Source organism: Pantherophis guttatus, chromosome 1 (genome assembly GCF_059756535.1).
Source record: "Pantherophis guttatus breed Tessera chromosome 1, ASM5975653v1, whole genome shotgun sequence".
In the NCBI taxonomy this organism is placed as follows: Eukaryota; Metazoa; Chordata; class Lepidosauria; order Squamata; family Colubridae; genus Pantherophis; species Pantherophis guttatus.
The window spans coordinates 247,308,697-247,330,524 of NC_142063.1; the positions used below are offsets into that span (position 1 = coordinate 247,308,697).

General features: G+C 34.8%; 1 protein-coding gene across 2 annotated transcripts in view; it reads right to left on the reverse strand.

Moving 5' to 3' along the window:
- Positions 1–21,828, reverse strand: part of REV3L (REV3 like, DNA directed polymerase zeta catalytic subunit) — a 78,362-nt gene that overhangs the window by 34,425 nt on the left and 22,109 nt on the right. For both annotated transcript variants that reach the window (XM_087882641.1, XM_034409172.3), the window contains exons 3-14: positions 19,397–19,471; positions 17,275–17,435; positions 14,637–14,727; positions 13,334–13,428; positions 12,808–12,912; positions 11,709–11,793; positions 11,486–11,625; positions 10,380–10,502; positions 8,158–8,395; positions 7,191–7,327; positions 2,608–6,694; positions 956–1,848 (exon numbers count right to left, since the gene is read on the reverse strand). In XM_087882641.1, coding sequence (XP_087738767.1) covers positions 956–1,848; positions 2,608–6,694; positions 7,191–7,327; positions 8,158–8,395; positions 10,380–10,502; positions 11,486–11,625; positions 11,709–11,793; positions 12,808–12,912; positions 13,334–13,428; positions 14,637–14,727; positions 17,275–17,435; positions 19,397–19,471 — 6,230 coding nt within the window. The remainder of the gene's footprint in view (positions 1–955; positions 1,849–2,607; positions 6,695–7,190; positions 7,328–8,157; positions 8,396–10,379; positions 10,503–11,485; positions 11,626–11,708; positions 11,794–12,807; positions 12,913–13,333; positions 13,429–14,636; positions 14,728–17,274; positions 17,436–19,396; positions 19,472–21,828) is intronic.

Genomic DNA, 21,828 nt, shown 5'->3' on the forward strand with positions numbered 1-21,828 from the left:
ATTTTATTTTATATATTATGCAAATTAGGTAAAATGTTGCAAATTTATTAATCAGTGTCTGGAGGCCATTTAGGTCTGAATGGAGAGAAACAGACTTTGGCGCAAGCCTGAGTGGCTTTAGTATTGGGTTTCTCTGTGCTGGGTAGGTTTTCATTGTTGGTCTTGGATGGATTTGAGATTAATAAGCAACTCTCTGATCTTTCTGGACTTGAGCAGGTGGCAGCTGGCATACAAATTCATCTTGTGTGCCAGTTGTCTCTTGTTCTCATCTAGGAGGTCCTATGGTCATCTAATGACTAGAGTTTGAAATGTGCTCTACATGGGGCTGCCCTTGAAGACAATCTGAAAGGTATAGCTATTTCAAAATGCAACAGCCTGAGTTGCATGGGTATCTCATTATCATGGGTATCTCATTATGCCCATGTGTTACTACACAATCTGCAGTGGCTGTCAGTTGGCTTCAGGGTACAATTTGAAATACTGGCCATTACCTATACAGTCCTTTTTGGCATAGGGACTCATTTTCTTAGGGACCACCTGTCTGTAGTAGTTTCTGCCTATTTGGTACATTCAGGCAGAATAGATATGCCTCAGATCCCCTCAATTAAGCATTGTCATTTTGGGGGATTGAAGAAGTGTGTCTTCTCTGTCTCTGCCCTCTGGAACAGCACTGCCAAGAGAAGTATGGTGTTAATTTTCTTGGGACTCCAGGCTCTAAAGACCAAGTCTGGAGTTAGTGCCTCTGCGGAACTCATCAGATTTTTATTGGTTTGGTTGTTTTTAGTCTGGGCTGCCACTTTTTGTTTCATGCTTTTAATTTTTTAAATCTGGATACTGTAAGCCACTCAGGTGTTGTAGGATGGACAATCATAATAAACTTAATACAACAAGTAAGCAATACAGTAACCAACTGAATTTAGTTTTAACTGCTGCATTTCTTTGGTCATAGACTTACCTGATAATGGAGTACATCCAAGTGCTTCTGGTTTTCCTTGAGATATATGCTCCCTGATAGGTGTACTATGAAAGCAAGTATCAGAATTGCCATCCGATTCTTTGCTCAATGGGGAGACACAGAATGGTATTTTGCTTTCCTTTTTGACAGATTTCTGTTCTTTCTCAGCTACATATTTATTTTCTTCTAGAGAAGACAATATGCCCTCTGAGTCTTCTAAATTAGATTGCTTAGAATCAGTGGATACAACTTGTTGCCAGGGAGGAAGTCCTGGTGAATCAGGAGAACTATAATCGGTACAATCTTCCTCTTTTTTATCCTTATCTATTGCTGCAGTGACAAGTGGCATTGTCTTTACTTTAACAGTAGACTTACTCATTTCAGAGATATTTACGCCAAACTTTTCCATAGTTTGAGGTGATGTGGAATTTGAAGATGAAAAGCACAGATCTTTTGATTGTACAGCAGGTTTGCTTGATATACCAGAACTCACATCAACCTTGACTATCTGATCACACATATTCTTAGGCAAAGACATATTGTTCAAACTCTCATTAACCTTTTCTATTTCAATTGATTTGATGACAGCTCTTTTTTTTAAATATTCGTAATCATCTTTGGCTTGAAGCCATGACTGAATTTGCTGGTAGCTTGGTGCACATTTGCAAGGCATGATCACTATCTTTTTGTCATTAATTTTACGGGTATTCCTTTGTTTTTTATCAGTAGAGAATTGGCTATTTCGAAGGGGAGAACCTGGCCTAGGACTCTGTGCCATTGCCAAAAATGCAGTCTTCCAGAGTTGTAGTCCCTCCAAAGAGAAATCTCCTTCAAATTCAAGTAGATCATTTGGAAGTCTAGATTCTACTGTAAGTACTCTTCCTCCAATCTCTCTGTAAAAATAATTACTTTAATTATTTTTCTCATAAACAGAATTTATTTTACTAGTAGTCTTATTTATCCTTACTGTTTTCATTCATCTAATATCATGTAAGTATACATTTACTGTATAATGGAAACTTTTCTATCTTCTATTGAAGCCCTCAAATCTATTTTAAAAGGTCTTCAACCTCCAACTCAGATTTGGAAAGAACAGAGGGGTGAAGAAGAACAGAGAATCTGATTTACCAGGAAAAAGTATTATCTTCAATACAAAACTACTGTATACAATAACATATACAAATATACAATAAATAATAAAATGTGGTTAAATTACCTAAGCAAAAGAATAAACTTAAGTCAAAATCCTTTAGGTTCTAAAATAATAGATCCAAAGTAATAAATTGAAGTTAATAATTTACTATGAATAACTTTGTTGATACCCAAGAATATTTTTCTAAAATGGTAATTTATCTAGTTTCATTTAAATACTTCCGAGTAATATCCAATCATTCCTACATGTCATGTTCACAATGATTATTTAACTATACAAATAAACCGGAGTATCTTACTTTTATAGCTGAAATTTAATTGTGATTCTATGTAGCTCTAACCTTCACCTTGTAGGCCTAATGGGTCCAGAAATGAAGGCTATATTAAATTGTATCCAACTTTTTAAATCTTACGTAAAAATTTAAACATTTCTATTGATATATAAAAAAAAGAAATATGATTACAGAAAGTCCTATTGACTATCTGTATAATCGAATTACCTTGGCTTTTCAGGTACATCAGAGGGGTTGCTGCAAAAAGGTTCTTGATAAATTGTTTCTGCCAGATCATGATCTAATAAAGTTGACATGATTTCTTCACGACTGGGAGGTGACATGAGAGGTTTAAGGATGTGAGCAGCACGAACTGTAGAATTCCCATTTTTTGACTGTGATGGAGAGCTTGTAGATCTAGGTGAACTGTCAGGCGTTGGTGTTAATCCCTCATTGTTTCTTGAAATATACAACTCTAAATCTTCAGAAACAGCATCCATAAGTTCACCATCGGGGGAAGATAAAATAGAAGAAAAAGAAATACTAGCTGAATCAGGCAATTGCCCAGGTTCAGAAATGACTTCCTTTCTAAAGGGATTTTGATTCCAATCACCATTTGGAGATGAAAGATTAAGAAAAATTGCTTTCTTCATAATATTTCTATCCAACTGAAGTTGTTCTTTAGGACACATTTCAGCCTGCTGCCCATCTGCTGGTGAACCAGGTTGAGAGGTAGATGGGAGAATGGTTTTCCATTGATTGTGGAGATGATTTTCATTGTTTTCCAGACATCTTTTATCAAAAAGTTGAGGACTATGTTGGCCAGATCTTAACCAAGATTGAGGATCTGAATTATGCATATTTTCTTCCTTAGATATTTTATTATGATTCAAAAATTCAGTTTCTGCTGTTTGACCTGGATAATGATCCTGAGCTACATCACTCAGAAACTTCTGTGGTAAATTTTGATCTGCTGGGACAAATTGACTTGCAGAATACAAACTACAAAATCCAGTCTGCCCTATGGCATTAATATCAAAATTGTAATTATGATCAGGTGACAGACTATCTTCAAGTGAGTAACAACTTTCAAATCCTGCATCTGAATAAAGAATAGAACTATCAGTAAGTGTAACGTGGCCAGTTTTATTACTTAGTTGTTTTGCTGAATCTTTTAAAAGCTTGACCACCTTTTCTTTAGATTTTTTATCCTTGGGATTACGAGGCTTTCTTGAAGATGCAACAGAACAAGGTTTTTTAGCCGGTTTATTTGAATCAAGAGGGAAGGAAGCATCTATATTCGACTGAGATTTAACTGATGCTTGTTCATGAATGTTGTTCATATGCATTTTCTGTTGTCTCTTTTGGAGTAATTCTTTCAGAACTGCTAAGCCAGAATGCCCTTCATTGAATGCTGAAGGAGTTACCAGACCCTTGCTCTTACATTGAGAATCTGTTTGGGCTTGAGATATTGTTTCCGACACTACTTTTTGTTTTGTGTTTTTTTCAGGGCTAAAATGTGCCACATCCAAAATAAACCCCTTCTGTTTCTGTTCCCATTCTAATTTGTTCACTGGACTTCTTAAAGAAGCTACAAAGCATTTTTTTGGTAACTGAAAAGATCCATGGCTTTCCTCGGTTTTTAAAAAAGAAGAAATATGATCAGCATGCTTTGTTGCTTCTGACAAATGAACTATTTGCTGCTGATTATCTTTACAACGCAGGAAGTTACCAGGATGAATCTGATCAGTATTGATCACATCAGAAGAAATACAGTTTTCATTTACATTTCCCACAGAGGATAAAAGTTTGTTTTGTGAATTTGTAACTTCTTCTGTCTTTTTAAGTGCATCCTTAGAACTATATGCCTTCAGTGCTACCTGAGATATACAGTTACACTGATCATATACATTATTTTGAATTGAGGATTCTTCCATCCTAAATATACCACTCTGACTGTTAGATCTTTGGAAATTTATTTTGGCTTTTTCCCTTCCAGATATCAGAGAAGCTATGCCTGGATGAAGATCCTCTGTCAAACTGGAACCTTGGTGCCCAATAGGCTTTTCATTTTCCAACAATGATTGGAAATAAATTAATGGATTTACTTGGGCATTAGCTGTTAATGAAAGCTGTGCTGAAGATGGATGTCCCATAGAACAGCCAGTTGATGCAATCTCTTTTGTAAATGGTTGTGAATTTCCCAGGTTGCGGACATTCTCAGGTAAATCCCAGGGATGTGGTGTAGGTTTAAGTTCTGCTACAGGAGGAATACTATTTTGACCATCTGCAACTGTCACCAATGTTGAAACTTTAAATTTTTGTTTCTGTTTTGATCTTGGCTTTTTCTTCAAATTATTTCTAGGTTTATTAGACTGATTGCTTTTTTTGCTTCTTATGGTAGCATTAGCAAATTGCTTTCTACATTTTTTAACCTGAGTTTTTGACTGAATGTGTTTTCCCACATTGGAATTAACAGTTTTACTGCTGAACGTATTAGTATTTTTAAACACTAATGTTTCCTTTTCTAGATTGCACGCAATTTCTTCGGCATTTGGATCAGTGGGAGACCAGCAACGGGGTGGGGATACATTAACTGGACTTGCACTTCTTTCTGACAGAAAACCTAATTTAGACATAACATCACTATAATTCAAGTCACAGTCTTCAGTTTCAGCACTGTATGATGGCAGAGGAGGGGAAAGAAAGGCATGAGTCCTTTTTCTGAAATACAGGGTTCTTCTAATAGTTTTACTTTTTATATTTTGTGGTTTCCCACCCAGCCTTTTCTTGGCGGACTTACATTTTGCTTTTCTTTTGTTATTTTTCTTTGGTGTTAATGGATAAATAGGATATTTGGTTGCAGGTGAATCAGGAACTTTTGGCCAGAAGTCTTTCAAAGGTGCAAGCTTCTTATATAGATTCAATCTCTCTTCAGTAAGAAACACTTGTTCCTCACTAGAATCTATTTTTCCCAGCTTAACAAGCATATTTTTCCGCCCCCTGAACCTATTAATAATAATATATTTTATAATAACAGGTGGCAATTTTCTAGAAAGTCGCCTTCGTTTTCTACATTTTTTAGAACCATCCACATCTTCATCATTTTCTATAGTAGAATGAGGTAGCATGATTTTTGAATTATGTATGCCCAAACTAGATTCACTGTCTTCAGTTTCATAATTTATTTTACGTTTAGCTCTGAGTGTATATTTATTACCACACAGCCCAAACGTTTGATCAGATTCTTGAGCAAAATCTTCAAAATGACAATCAGTATAATTGTCTGTGGACATTTTGTTTTCAAAAACCATATGATGAACTTGAGTATCATTTGGTAACAAAATGTCTCTATCAGAAATATTGCTACTTGCATTATCTTGTACATAGCAGCTTTCTTTCATAGATAAAGCATCCATGGCACTTGCAGACTGCTGATTGCTAAGAACCATTTTCTTTTTATTTCGTTTTAGCTTAGACTGTTTTTTGCTATGTTGTAGTTTGTATGTCACAGGGCCCAACTTCTGCGGCTGATTGAGACAATTAGAAAGAACTACACTAGGAAAGAACATATAGTGTGCTGCCTGTTGATTTACATTTGTTTTTTCAGTCTTGTGTTCCTCAAATTCTTCATATCTAAGTTTAAAGTTATTAAGGCTATCTCCGTCAGTGCTTTTTTCAGAAGAAAAAATAAGAGTCTGATTACTCTCTGAGCAAGACATAGTTTCACAGTTTTCTGGTGCTGGGAAAAGGCTATTTAAATCGGTAGTGTTTGCTTTTATATTTATTTCAGAAGATGTTTTATTTTTGGAATAAACTAAATCTACAAAGTTAGACTTCTTTGCTAGAATATTTTCACTAATTTGGTGGTTCATATGCTGAGATACATCCTTTGCAACCTTTCTAATTCCAGCATACTTTCTGCTAGGCAGGTGTCTGCTTACAGAAGATATGTCTTCACACAAAACAGGGTCTTTTTCACTTTTATTATTTTCCTGATGTGGCTTTTCAGAATGGAGGATATTGTTGAAGGATGCTGGGTATTTCATGTTGTAAATACTTTCATTTGAAAGAGAATGGATTGATAAATCAGGTCTTATATCTATCATGCTTGGTTGAGTAAGACCTTCTAAGTCATCAGTATTCAAAACATGAGAAGAAAGGGCACTTGTGTGTTTACATTGAAAAGTTATTTTGGCAGATGATGGGGGTTCCAGAGTAGCAGCATCTTTATGAAAAATTGTAGTCTTTACAGTTTTGCTTGTTGCAATTGCAGAGGTGTGGGTCCGAGAACCTTCATTGTTCAAAGGATTGTCTAGAACAGAACAGATGAGGGTTTTTTTTACTATTTTTTCTCTGAGGTTATATTGTTTAAACTATCAGCAAGTATAAAGATATTGCTTGGCCAAATAATAATTACTGATGATAAAAGAATATAGTTAAAGAAATTCTAAAAGCATCAAGACCATAATATGGTATGAGGGATACTTTAGATAACATTCATAGAATTTCCACAATATTTGTAACAAGATTATGGAAAGCCCCTAAGTCATGACAACTACGCTTAATTCTGGCTACTCAATTTTTTTGTTGGTGAACCACTTGAAAATATTGCCTCAATGTTATGATTGGGGTGGTTGAAAACAAACTCAACAGTTTCACCTAAACTTAACTTTGTGATATAAGTGGGGCAAGATTCCTATCAAACGTTTCTGCAAAGCACATAACCCATATGTGACACAGAGATTATAATGAAGAACTATTGTTTCTGAGAAAAATGCAACTGTATAACCCTTTTTAAGTATACTTACCACCGTTTTCATCTGCAGTTCCATCTAACTGAGGTATAGAAAGGCTTGCTAGAAGCACATTATCATTCCAGTCCATATCATCTTCAGAAGAACTATCATCTTCACCTGAACTTTGATTTCTACTTCTGCCCATTGACCTACAAGAAATACAACCTATTTTACACATTTAAAAACTTCTGACTATAATCTGATAGTTCAATAATTATGACACATTTAATCTTGGACAGAAAAGACAAATCTGTACAATTCACTTTCCAGGTCGATAACAGTCTGATGAGTATTATTGCTGTGATGAGACCACTTCCTACTCAGATCTAAGACTATATCCCCTTCCTGGGCAAAGTTATTGAGGTGAAATAGCTGTTCAGATTGGATCAAACTAAATTTCTAGATAAATTTCAACTAGGGTTTAAGTCTTGTTTGAATTGTCCATCCTATTAGATGGCTTTTGCTGAGACATAGGTAGGCAGAGTTGATTCTCTATGGTTTTTGATACAATTTATCATGGCATACTTTAAATTTGTACCTGTTTTAATGAGTTGCAAATGAATGCTACATGTGTCTTCTAACGCTTTCAATTCTCTTTCAAATGAAGCACTGCATAGGCTTATTTTATTCCTCCACCGATAAGCCTAATCTCTCCTCTCCTTTATCAAAATCCTTTCCAATCTTATTATGGTTTTCAAAAATATGACAATTAGGGCTAAATAATATTTAGAGAAAACCAGTATGACTATATTTTAATTAGGGCTTCTAGATTACCTTGGTTAAAGTCATATCTACTGCATATTAGACTGACTGAGTTTACATTTATTCCTGTACCTTGTCCTTCAGACATTTTCTTGATATTATATTAGATCATGGATAATATCTAGATTATAAAGATTTTCTTCAGTAACATGAAAGGTTCAATACAGGTTGATCAGTACTTTTGTCATATATCCAACTTTACCAAAAAAGAATATACCTTCTCTTTGCATCAACATCATTTGAGCTGCTGTCCCATTGTTGGGACATTAGCAAACTGAGCTCCATTTCTTCTTTTTCAATCTGTGGCTCATTTTCTTCATCATCACTGTTCTGAAGATTTCTATAGTGTCCAGAAGAATAATGTTGTGATGACGCATTTTGTTGTACAATATCATATCCATCATCTTCCAATCCAGCTAAAAGATGTATCATGGCTTGATCAGCACTGTTATTCACTATAGAAAAAAAGAATGCATTTTTGTATTTGTTTTTTTAAAAAAACAATTTCTGTTAAAAAACAATCCCTGCATTGATTTTTGTTTTAATAAAACCAAAAAAACCTCACAATCTCAATGCCATAATGAACAAAAATACACAAGATTTTTCATTTTATTATCATTTCTCTCATGTATCCTGACATGTGTTTACTGAATGGTGGGATATGATCAATATTATGTTGACTTGCATATTCCATGTTGAGCACATATCAATGGTTTATTTATTTATTTAGCATATAGTGATGGTACATTAGCCAGGAGACTACAGGGTTAGTACAGAGTAGTTGTTTGGCTGCCTAAGGCTGCTAGTCCATTTGGTTCACTCTTGCGTGCTATCCAAGGTGCACCACAGAGGGTGAACCAGATCCACACTCAGAATGGTTAACAGTGTTCTTCAATGTCATCTGGGGCGTTTCCTTCTGATGTTGCCTCGCAATTGGGGGTTGCATTTGAGCAAGTCCTGCACCAGTTGAGATTGTACTTCCATACAAAGTACCATTATTTTTCCCATTGAAGTGATATCTATTTATCTATTTGCATACAGCATGCTTTTGAACTGCTAGGTTGGCAGAAGATGAGGCAAGTGACGTGAGCTCACTCCATCATGTGGAGCTAGGACTTGAACTGCCAGAGCAAAGATCATCTCCAGGTTTTTAAACCACTAAGCTAATACACCTTTTTACAAATGAATGGTGACAATGGAAAAAAACAGCTATGAGTTGAGGAAAAACTGGACCACCTTCTGAATGAATGCAACCTGGAAGAAAAATATATGTTAGGTGATATGAATGGACTGATGGAAACCAGATAATAAAATGCAGAAAAGTAATTTAATAAGTATTTTTCAGAAAAAGGTCCATTTGTTTCAAATTTTTGCCTTTGGCATATTTAAACATACATATAGCAAAGGAAAGAATCTAAAGCATTATTTGTTATAAAAGATTGAGAGAATTAGTGAAGAACACCAGAAAGAAGAGTTATTTAAAGTGGGACAGGCCCATCTGAATGTGCTAATAACGGATTTGGGGGAGAGGTAGATATGGAAGACGAGAAATAAAGGAAAATAAAATGAAAGAATGACTGAATAAAAGTGTAAGTTTTGTATGATAAATAGTACAAAATAAATTCCAAGAAAGTACATGAAAAATGAACAAATACTTGAATTAGTGTTAAAAATATGGCTTTAAAGAATGCTATCAAAGAGAACAAGGGTAAGAGGAAGACAAATATGATATTAATGGAAATAAAAATTATATTAGAAGTGGGTGAAAAGGGTTTAAACACAGAGTCTTTAGAAGAGTGTACAGAATTGATGAACTTATTTGGGAGGAAACTGAAAGGAAAGAATAGGGGAGGAAACATTTTAGCAACTTGCAAGGAAATGATAGTGATATGTTGAAGAATCCTATTGAAACAAAGACTAAAAAATGTCAATGTCCAGGAAAGAAGTGGATTAAAATGCAGTGAAAATGCTGAAAAATGGTAAGGTTACAAGGTACCCAGGGATGAGCAATAGATTTTGTATGGATTTGGAAGGGCACATAGGGACACTGAGGGTCGAAAGAGTCCATGGAAGTCATGGAGGAGTGCTAAGAGGTGCTATGGGAGTCAAGTAGGGTCCACAGGAGGATAACAAGGGTCAAGAAGGGTGCATGAGAGTACCATGATAGTCAAGGATGGCATGTGGAGGTGGTATGGCTTGGATCAGGGAAGGTACACGTGACTAGTATGGGTTGGGGACTAATAATAATAATACTAATAATTCTTATAGTACTTTTTAATTATCTGATTTCCTGGCCTTTTAAACAAGCAAGACAAACAGGGTGATTATTATAATAAAGCCACACAAATGAATTATAACCAAAGTAATTAAAACATTTTAATATCTATATCTAAATATTTTTAATCCTTACTTAGAAAAGTCTTTGTAAATAATACTTACTAAACACAGGAGTATTATTAAATCTCTGAGATACGGGTTGGAAATATTGACTATTTTCCATTATATTCAAAATGGCTTCTTCATTTATATTTGCATCCTCTTTATATTTGCTTTCGGAGTCTTCTAAAAAATGAACAAAGATTCTGGATAAGCTGCCAATACTGTTTTATAAATATCATAAGACTTATCAAATTCTTTAAATGTGCATTTAAATTTTGTGAAGATATAATATATTGGGAACATGCTTGTGGTTCAAGAGAAGTAAGATGTATTTACACCGTATACTCCATTTTAATAAAGTGATCCATAAAGAAGCTTTCTTTTTCTTATCTACTGGTTCTTTTTGTATATACATTTGTTTTCTCTTGTTCAACTGTGCCCAACTCTTGCAAACTGCCCAGACAAGTAGCCAAAGTCAGCCTGCTGGCTTTGTGCCTAAGGTAGAACTAAAACTGACAATATCCTGGTTTCTAGCCTGGTATCTTAACCACTACACCAAGCAGGCTTTCATATTATATATTATATATACATACTACATATATATATGTAATAATATGTACATACAATATGTACATATTACATATTATTTACACTCAAATATATATATTAAATTTCCTTTATCTCCAAATATTGAGTAAGCAATAAATGTGAATTGTTACTTTCTTCAGCAGACTGGAATTAATCAATACATCTTATATATAAATCTTAACAGAATCTATTGAAAATTTAACAAATAAAATATGTTAAAATGTTCCATCTTAATTACCTTAATATTACCAATATTCCTAATAAACACATGTAGTTATAGCATGCCATGTATATTTGTCTTAAAAGTTCCTTGTAAGCTGAAGTTAGTCAAGATACTTACCAATAATAAAAAGCATATTGACATTAAATAGGATTATAGACACTCATGGATATTTACACAAAGTATATCAATAAATTGGTAATAAAGGATAAAATAAAATACAGATGAGCCTGAAGATCAATCTGTTCAGTGGAAAAGTTCTTGTGTTTATTTCAATATCTTCCATTCTGCGTAAACCAGTTCTAATAGGACAAGTCATGTAATGGAGGAAAACAACTGCTGTATTAATAATACTAACCTCTGTGCAGCTCCTTATCACTGTGTACTTCTATCATATTTGCTGGTGAGCATGAAACAACTTTAGGTATCTCAGAATGTAATGTCACTTCAGCAGAGAATTCTTGTGATTCATTATTGCTATCTATTGAGCCAGATGTCCTAATTAATAATTAAAAAAAATTAATGTGATTGGTGAATTCAGAGGTAAAAAGATGAAGATTAACATGTAAATTAATACTTACACAGAAAAATCACTTTGCTTGAGTATTTCTTTAAGTCTCTTCTGAAAGATTCTTTCACTTTCTGTTGGGGCCACAAATCCACGATCTTTTTTTCATGAAAAAATGTAAGGAATTTAATCACTATATTAATATTCTCTCCCCTTAAGAATTGTTACTGAATATTTTAACTGAAAATAATATATCATCTGTAAATTGCCAAGCCCATCAAAAAAAAAAAGAAAAAAGAAAAAGAATCTGAATTTACACTACACCTATTTAGATTCTATTCAGAAGTTCTGAATAGAACTTCTCTGACATATCCACAAAACATGACATATTGGTAGTCCTCAACTTATGACAATTACAAATAGTTATATATTATTTTAATATATTAATATATAATGATATATATTATATTACGAAAGTGACCTAAGTCACAACAGTGTTGAAAATATGACTTATGACTCACGTGCAAAATTATGGCTGTTGCAGCACTTCTAACTTGTGGCCTTAACCATTTCACTAAACTGGTTATTAGGAGCAATAATACTGACACAAAATGGTGAAAGATTTTGAATTATTTCAGGAAGGTAACATAAAATGAAGTGAAGCAAAATATACTCAAATTAGGCAATGAGTTTCAGAGTAATTCTTATCAGTGTAACTGTAAGACATAGGTGGGCAATTGATTTTCCCAGGGCTACATGAGAAACTGGGACTGTTGTGGAGGACTAAACCAACAGGGCTGTGAAAGTGCACAGGCATGCATGGACGCACATAGATAAATGGGGAAAAAAGTAGTAGTCACCTTCAAAATAAAAGCAACACAATTGTATTGCATACATGACATATAATTATTTGCATTTAATTTCTAATTTCCGACTGAGTTCACGTGGGCTGGAAAGGGACAGCCAAAGGGCCGGATGTGACCATAAAATATCCAGGTCTGGTGCAAGATATTAAACTAATGCATTCTTGAATTTTCCAGATGCTAAAAAAACCACATGCAATTTATATATCACTTCTTAAATACAACACTTTGCAAATTGTGGCACTGCATTCATATTATTCTAACTTTAAGAATGAATCAAAATTAGACATTTTACTCCAACAATTCTACCTTGTGAATCAGGAGGAGTAATTTGTGATGACTCTTTGTTCTTCCTACGCCGCTGTTTCTCATCTTCCCATATTGCTTGTAACCCTGGATTCTGACCAATCTGGGCTAGAACAGAAAAAATGCAGCAGAATCAATGGCAGTGTCAAGCTTATCAAAACACAGCGTTACAAAAGGTCTTCTTGAATAACAATACCGAGAAAAATCTGCTCTCCACTATGTTTATCATGTTAGGCTTGTTTCACCTTTTTACCCAGAAGCTCAAGAGATAACATCTCTTGACCTAAAGTAGGTGACCTAGAATCACCTACTATGATTTTGTAAAGGTTAATGGTTGAGGGTGGACTTGACTGGGTACAGTTTAGCACCTTCCCTACTGGCTATCAAACAACTTATTTATCTTTTTCCAATAAAATATAATATTGCTTAATGGAACTCAGATATTTTAAGTGAAGGAATTATACACTGAGCTGCAAAAACAACAAACCTGCAAATATACCATGTGATCACACAAAGAAAAATGCTTTACCTTCAATATCCAATCTATTTAAAATATCAGCAGCTACTGCATCCACTTCCAATTCACAGGTACTCTGTGGCTCTACACCTTCCAATATCAAAGAGCTGCATTTAAATTAAAGTTAAAAAGAGTATATTATGTTGTATTTTAAAAAAAATATATTATATTTAAACATAGGAATTATATGTAAAGTTTTATATCAAAATTCAGAAATAATTACAGATTTACAATGGTTTTAACCTTAGTTCAACTAAAGAATGAGAAGCATTAGATATGTACAAATGATAATTTCCTTCTTATTCTACCAGGGCTAAAAATGAGCTTCCACCAATCTTGCATAACACCACAAAAGTAGGGACTAAAGGTATTTGTAAGCCCTGAAGAGCACGATATATATCATTGGCATCCTTCAGTCTCAAGAGACTATGGTATCGTGCTCTGGAAAGAGGTCCTAAAACAGCATCTAGTGTGACTAAAAAGGCCAATTCGAGAGTGGCAATCCCTTCCACACTAAGGGCAGATACATTCTGTCCCCTGCCCAGCCCCCAGATTTCGCTGGTTCGGGGACTGCCTCTTTGCCTCAGCCTGCCGAACAAGTGTATATAAGTGTATATCAAGATATATATTGGGGGGACGGGACAGACTGACATGTCACAATCAGGTCAATGGAATTAAAGAACAAGATTAGAGAAGGGATTGTTGAATATGAAAAGAAAAGTCTGATTCTGTATTTACAATGCAAGTACTCTTCAAATGTTGAGGGTCACACTTGTGATAATTCCTGCTAACATGGCTAAAAGCCAAGGGATGAAGAAGTTGTAATTTCAAACATTTGGAGACTATTAGAAGTGAGTGTGCACATGCATGTACGTAGGCTAACTATAAGTATTAGAGACAAATGTTTATTTCAGATACATTGTGGAAAAATGTGTCAGCAGCCATAAAATATAGGAGAAAAGTGGGTCAAATGTCATAATATTTCAAAGTAATATTAATTATTTAAGAGATCCTTAAGTCCAGGACAAATCTCCCATTAACACATTCTAAGTAAATAAGAATACATGGGTGCTAGCATGTTCTCAGAAGTATATCTCTATCCTAGTATGTAAAACAAAATAAATTCAAAATTAAAGGAAGAACTTTTATTGTAGCCCATTGATTTAGATTTGTGGCCCTACAAATCAGTCAATCTACAAATTTAATCTAACTAAACTAGTTAAACCTGAAGCTATATTTAGTACTAATACATGTATATAGATATCCCATGGGTTCGGATACTTGCTAAGGCAAATATATATCCAGATATGACAACCTAGAAATCTGATTATCTTCCAACTGATGGGGTCTGGTAGCAGATCTTGTCCAATTATCTCCGCAACTTCCAATTTCTTCGAATGCATCACCTATGTATAAAACATAGCCAATATGTTGTATTAGAAAACATGCCACTTTATTTGAATCTTTATATATTAAACATTTGAAATACTGCTTATTTAACAAAAAGTTTATTATAGATCATTTATTGGCAAAACTCTGTAATAAAATAAGCATGGAATTAAATAGAGTTTAAATTAATCCCCATCTGCATTTTGTTTGCTGCATGTAACTTTATCTAAGTCTTTTAAATTGAGAGATCATTGGAAGTGCAAAAGTATATCTAGGAAATTATCTAATTTTCAGAGAAAATTATGAATTCTTAACTCTCAGAGTTTGAGATGCATGGTAGTAGCTGTCTTTGAATTACTTAACAAAACAAAGTCTGTGTATATGTAACAACACAGCCACTCATCATAGTTGCCATCATACAAGACTATTAGAATACTTATTCACGATGATGCCTATCTTCTATAACGAAGCAGCAATTGACAGCCAAGTAAGAGCAGAAAAACAATCTTCCTTATGTTACAGAAGATCCCAAAGGGAAAAATCAGTATTATGGCAGGAGTATAAGAAACATGAGAACAATTTACAAGAGTGGAACAAGCTTTATGTAACTTATTCCTACATCCAATGATTAGCATATTAATGCAAATGTACTATGACAGGCAGTCCTCACTTAACAACTGCCCTGTTTAGTGACCATTCAAAATTAGGATGACACTGAAAAGGTTAACTTTATGACTTGTCCTTGCTCATATGACCATCGCAGCATCCCCATGATCATGTGATTGAAATTCAGGCATTTTACAATCAGCAGGCATTTATGACCATTGCAGTGTCCTGCACAATTTGTGCAAATTCACAGCCAGCTTCTGACAAGCAGAGTCAATGGAGAAGTTGGCAGTAAAATTGCAAGTCACAATCATGATATTTTGTTTAATGATCATAAGTACTTTGTATGACTGTGGCAGAAGTGGCATCATAAATCTGGTACAGTCAAGTTATTTTTCACTTAATTACTGTGTTACTTAGGGACAGAGTTGCCAGTTCCAACTGTGGTCATTAAGTGAGGACTAGCTGTAATTAATTAATATAGTTCTTCATAAACCAAAGCTTTAAAGTGCAGAACTGGCCATATCTGTTATGACTGCATCACAAACCTACTATATATATAACTGATTTGACAATTCTGGCAGAAATTGACTTTTAGGAAATTGGCAATATTCAGGTAAAATATATATTTTTCAAAAAATCACTTTCTTTCTCACCCATAGCACCCCTAGAATTATGTACATCTTCATTTCCAGACCTTAAATCTAGATGTAGTATCCATTATGGCAGACTGAGAAACTGAAAAACCTGCAGAAAACCTCTCTCATGTAACCAAGTAAATTACATGCATGAACTCACCAGAAGTGCAGTATGACTTGAGGATATATTTATGTTTTTTAAAGCAAGAGCTAACAGATTCTAAATCCATTTTTCAACCAATTGCAGAAACCTATAAAGTGCTCTTCAATATTTGTTTTCCTACTATTAACTTCTGACAGAAGAATTAAATGCTCATTTTCATCAGTGATTTTACACATAAAAAATTATTTTGACAAATCTCTTAACAATAAATGTGGCTGTTATCTAAGCCCAAAACACACAGAGAATGGAATAGTGATTATGAAAAAACTTATTATTGTACCCGAAGCATCTATTAGAAAATACTTTAATAATTATAGACAACAGATGAAGAACTATTGCAAGACATGTAACAGAAAAACAAACTGCAAATCCAAAAGAAAGAAAATGATCAAACAGCAGAAATAAAAATACTCAGCTCTTTCCTCAAATTGGAAGATAGCACTGTATAAATTTCTATATAATCTTTCGAAATAGTACAAAATAGCAACAGTACAATGAAAGTGATGAAGAATGGAGATATGCAAAATATCAAGGAGGATTGCACCCTGCAGGAAGAACAGCAGAGCCCAGTCTGACTCCAGTACCGAGGTACCACTGTGATTGAACTCTTCAAGCCTGGGTCTGGTTGTTTGTACTTGACAATTATTCCCTCAATTACAAGCAAAGGGAAAGGAGCCTAAACAATAACTATGTACATTACGGTATCCCTATAAAAATGACGCAAAGTATTAATTTTTTATTTTCTCTTTTAAATGACAACTACACACAGACTGGATTAATATATTGTATCTATCTTTTACATGTATCTATTGTCCACCATGGTTGGCTATGTAATCACAACAACTAAGTTCAGGAAGTCATGTGCTTATTTTTTATGTATGAGGAATTGCTGCTGTGTCATTCATTAAAACACCAAGAGGGATACAAAGTTAAAAAAAACATGGAGAAGCAATACTCAGCCATTATAGCTGTAATTTTTTATTCTGAAAGAATGAGACTCTTGGATTATGCACCCAGCAGATATTAATGGTCAAAATAGTGTGGAACGTAAGCAATTAATACAAAGGCAACCATTATTTTCTTTAAATTACCATCCATAATTTACAGTTTATTCTAGAGGCTGAATTGTCTGAATATGTTTGAGATAATTTCCATACCTTTTTTCTTTATTTTTCTAAACTTGACTGCAGCCAGATTGATTAAATTCATTCCATATAAATTATAATCTATAAAGAGCTGAAGGAGGTAGGGAATATGAGCTTCATGAGGTTGGTAAATTTTATTCATTATAGCTCCACCTTGTAGAAGCTCGCATACTCTAAATAAAAAAAAATCATCAGTAGTATTTCAAGATTATTTTTAAAGAAATATTTAAACATGGGAACATTACTGAACATAAATGGAATACAGTAGTTTTCTGATATCTGTACAAGAATTTCAGCTACACATATAACATTTTAGATAGTAAAAACAAGATAAGATGAACCTAAACACATGCGTTTGAGGTATCTACAGATGTCTGTGTCTAGCTGTTCAAAACATTTGTTTTGAGCAAAAAGAAACTGCATACAGGTAGATCTCACTTAACAACCACAACTGGGCCCAGATTTTTGGTCTAAGTTGTTGCAGTCATTAAGCGGGGACCTGATCTGATTTTATAACCACTTTTACAACAGTTGTAAAGTGAGTCACTGCAATCATTAACCAAATCACATGGTCATTAAGCAAATTCAACATATCTAATGGGCGGGGGTTTTTGCTGCATAATTACAAAAACCATCACAAATCACAGTCATGTGGCAGTGGGATGCTGCAACTGGTTGTAAGTGAGAGCCAGTTGTCAAGCGCTTGAAAGTACAGTGGTCTACGCACCCTGTTATTAACACAGCTACCTGCAATTTACTGCTGGTTTAAATCTCTCCAAGGCTCAAGGTTGACTCAGCCTTCCATCCTTTCTAAGGTAGGTGAAATGAGGACCCAGTTTGTGGGGGCAATAAGCTGACTTTGTATAAATATACAAAAGTATGAAGGCTATTGCTTAACGCATTGTAAGCCGCCCTGAGTCTCCGGAGAAGGGTGGCATATAAATCAAATTAAAAAAAAAAATGCTGTCATGTGTCTACTGAGGGCCTGTGTTTGTGGCAGTCATAACTTCAAGGACAGATTGTCACTTTTGTTGAGTTCAATATAATTAAAGCCATGTTTAATTAAAAGCAGAAACAAGAATAGATGCCTTTTTGTGACTGAAGCAAATAAGTCACTAAATAAGTCACTTAATAGTTACTGTTGTAGCAGCATTCAACATTATGGCACTTTTTAAAGCTTTTTTTTTCCTACTGGCCAAGGGCTGCAAGAAGTACAGCAATGATGTTACTACATTAATGAAAGCAGAATTTTTCATTAAGTTTATCCTTTTGGAGATTAAGATCCAAAATGCTATATGCTAACTTTGTAAACCGCTTAGAGAGGGCTGTAAAGCACTATGAGCGGTTTAGAAGTCTAAATAAATTTTAAAAAAAAGATTATCTATTAATTATGCAAATGAAGCTTTCCCATATTTTGCTACTGAATGTTAGCAAAAGCCAATTACCTGGGGATGAGGGCAGGTAAAATAGAGGCAACAAATTTGTTATCTTTATTATATGGTAGGAGCTGTAATGGTGCAGAGATTAGAATGCAGTATTGCAAGCTAACTCTGCCCATACTCAGGAGTTCAATCCTGACCATTTTAGCCTTCCATCCTTTCAAGATCAGTAAAATTAGGACCCAGATTGTTGGGGGCAATATGGTGACATTTATAAACTGCTCAGAGAGTGCTGTTAAGCAATATGGAGTGGTATATAAGTACTAAATACTATTGCTATCTACAGCTCACAATACCTCTGTGCATGCAGGTAGTCTTTGACTTACGAGTGTAATTGGGATCAGAAAGTTGGGCACGTTTTAAGTTAAGGCATTCACCAGATCACATGATTTTTAGGACCCTTTTTACAATGGTCATTAAGTGAATCACATGGTCATTAGTTGAAATCATAGTTGTTGAACAAATCATGAAACATTTTACAATTGCCAGAAGTGCTTTACAGGTGATAAAACAGTCTTTCCAAAGCCACCATAAATCCAAATTATTGCCAAAAGTCAAAGGTTACCTGTACAGATAACCTTCAGCCTGTACAAATAGGCCTTAACTTACAACCATTTTGTTCAGCAACCATTCAAAATTATGATATGTCAGCCCTCATTCCAATCTCTAGAAGTAGTAACAAAAGAAATATTTACCTTTTTACCATAGCAGGATTGTAAAGATAGATCTTCATAAACTGCCTTTCTTTTTCATGATATCCATAAAAAGGCCTGGAAAACAAAAATTCAGTATGATATTATATTCTGGTTTGTCCTGCTCCAAATAATCACTTTGATGAAGTGGATCCACATATGCCTTAAAAACTATCAGTGGAGTAATAGGAATCTTTTCCATCACAGCCCAATCTGGAATGAGATTCACAAGAAAAAAAAATCTGCCTCTGCCTACAAGCATTCATTGGTATTCATCTGACTAGCAAACAGCAAACAGCCTGGTCAGCTTCAGCATTTTCGGCTCCCCACGTCACATTTTCTGCCGGTTACAGATAGCGCCACCATCGATCCCGTTGCCTGCAACCAGACAAAAATGTGATGCGTGGAGGCCAAAAACTGGGTGTGCGAAGGTCAAAAACATGATGTACGGAAGCCGAAAACGTGATGCACTGAGGCGGCGATCAGCGGTGATATGTTGTGGAGATCCCCACAGCTTGGAACAGGTCTAAAACAGGGTGTGCGGAGGCTGAAAACGGCTGGCGGATAGGCAGTGCTTCGGCAACCTTCGGTGTATAAGATGCACAGCAATTTTCACCCACTTTTAGCAGGGGGAAAGTGTGCCTTATACTCTGAAAAGTACAGGAGTTGGCAATTGATGGTGGCACAGTGGTTAGAGTGCAGTACTGCAGGCTACTTCTGCTGACTGCTGGCTGCCTGCAATTTGGCAGTTCAAATCTCACTAGGCTCAAGGTTGACTCAGCCTTCCATCCTTCTGAGGTGGGTAAAATGAGGACCCAGATTGTTGGGGGCAATATGCTGACTCTATAAACCACTTAGAGAAGGCTGTAAAAGCACTATGAAGCGGTACATCAGTCTAAATGCTAGTGCTAATTACATTGTTATGATAGACAAATACAGTCATACACAGCTGTGCTTATGGCCTACCACAAGGTCTTTACTTTGGAACACTGTGGCAGCTAGATCAGCACACTTTTTTATTGCCTTTCCAAAAATACAGATGACAGGATACTTTTTTGCTTATCGTGCAGGTAAGAGCAGTTGCATAGTAGCCCTGATAATAAGGTAGGGAATGGCAACCACATTTTTTTACTTAAATTCCAAATTATTAATTAAGGCTTTTAGAATAAATCTACACATTAATTCCCAATATTATTCACATACTAATAAAACAATTGAAACAAATGATCAAGTATGGTATATTATGGGAATGCCATAAATGACAGTCCTGCTAATTCCTACATTTGAAGCAACTTGAAATTTCTACCCAGATTTATCTTGCCCTACAAAAGAAATATTTCTACTTTTAAATACTGGCATTTCATAAATGTTTAAATTTAATAACATTCTTCCAAAGTTAACCCACCTGAACTGTTGATCAACTCTGACAACAGAAATCAATCTATACCAACTATGGAAATGTTTAAGTATAAAGTGCACTCTCATTTAAGAGTTAAGAAACCTTTAACTATAACTTTAGAACCACTATTAAGGTACATGGAAAGGTTAAGAAACATAGTTTGTCTCCATTAAGAGAGATGAGATGTCTTTACTAATGTAAGGGCTGAGGGGGAAGGGAAAAGGCTGAAATACCAGCTACCTTTAACACTGACAGGAAACACCAACCAAAATCACATCACAATCCTTCCATAATGTCTTGGCTCAAACAGATGAACAAAAATATTTGTTCTACTAATTCTCACATTAAATTACCTTTTCACAATTTCTTTCAGTTGCTCAGCCATTGTAGCTGCCAACCCCTAACAAACCTTGTCTGGACTTAAAAACTAAGCAGGAATATAAGAACCCTTAGCTACATCAGGAAACTGAAGAACATCTTAGAAGAAAGCAATGACAAGTTACAATATTTCTATAATATTACAAAACTGAAAATCTATCCATAAAATCACCAGGCATGACGGGCTCAACTTCAAGAAAGCTTTATTTTTGTTCAATTGTGCAGTTCTTACACACTGGTTTCACAAGAAACACACAAGAAAGGAGCTGAAATACCCTAAAAAACTATTCATCTCATAATCTCTCAAGAGAGAAGGCATCGAGACATCATCAAAACACTTAAAGGAATGTTCATAAACTGCTTTTTTGCATAAAGGACAAACAGCTTTCATCAGAACTTTCTTTCAAAACTCAGAATGTCCAGAGTGCTCTATATTCCAGGCTGAACAAAGCTTGAAACACTTAAAAGTATTTTGCTACAAGAAATAGTTAGAACACAAAGAAAACCTTTGGTAATCCCTGTTTTTTATCCTAGGGTTACAACAGTAGATAACAGTGATGAAGGGGGTAATTACATATGCCTTGTCTAAGAAGAATTGGGTTAAACTTTAAAAAAATACTTCAAAAGTTATCATCAGAAGCAACAGAACCAATTAAAT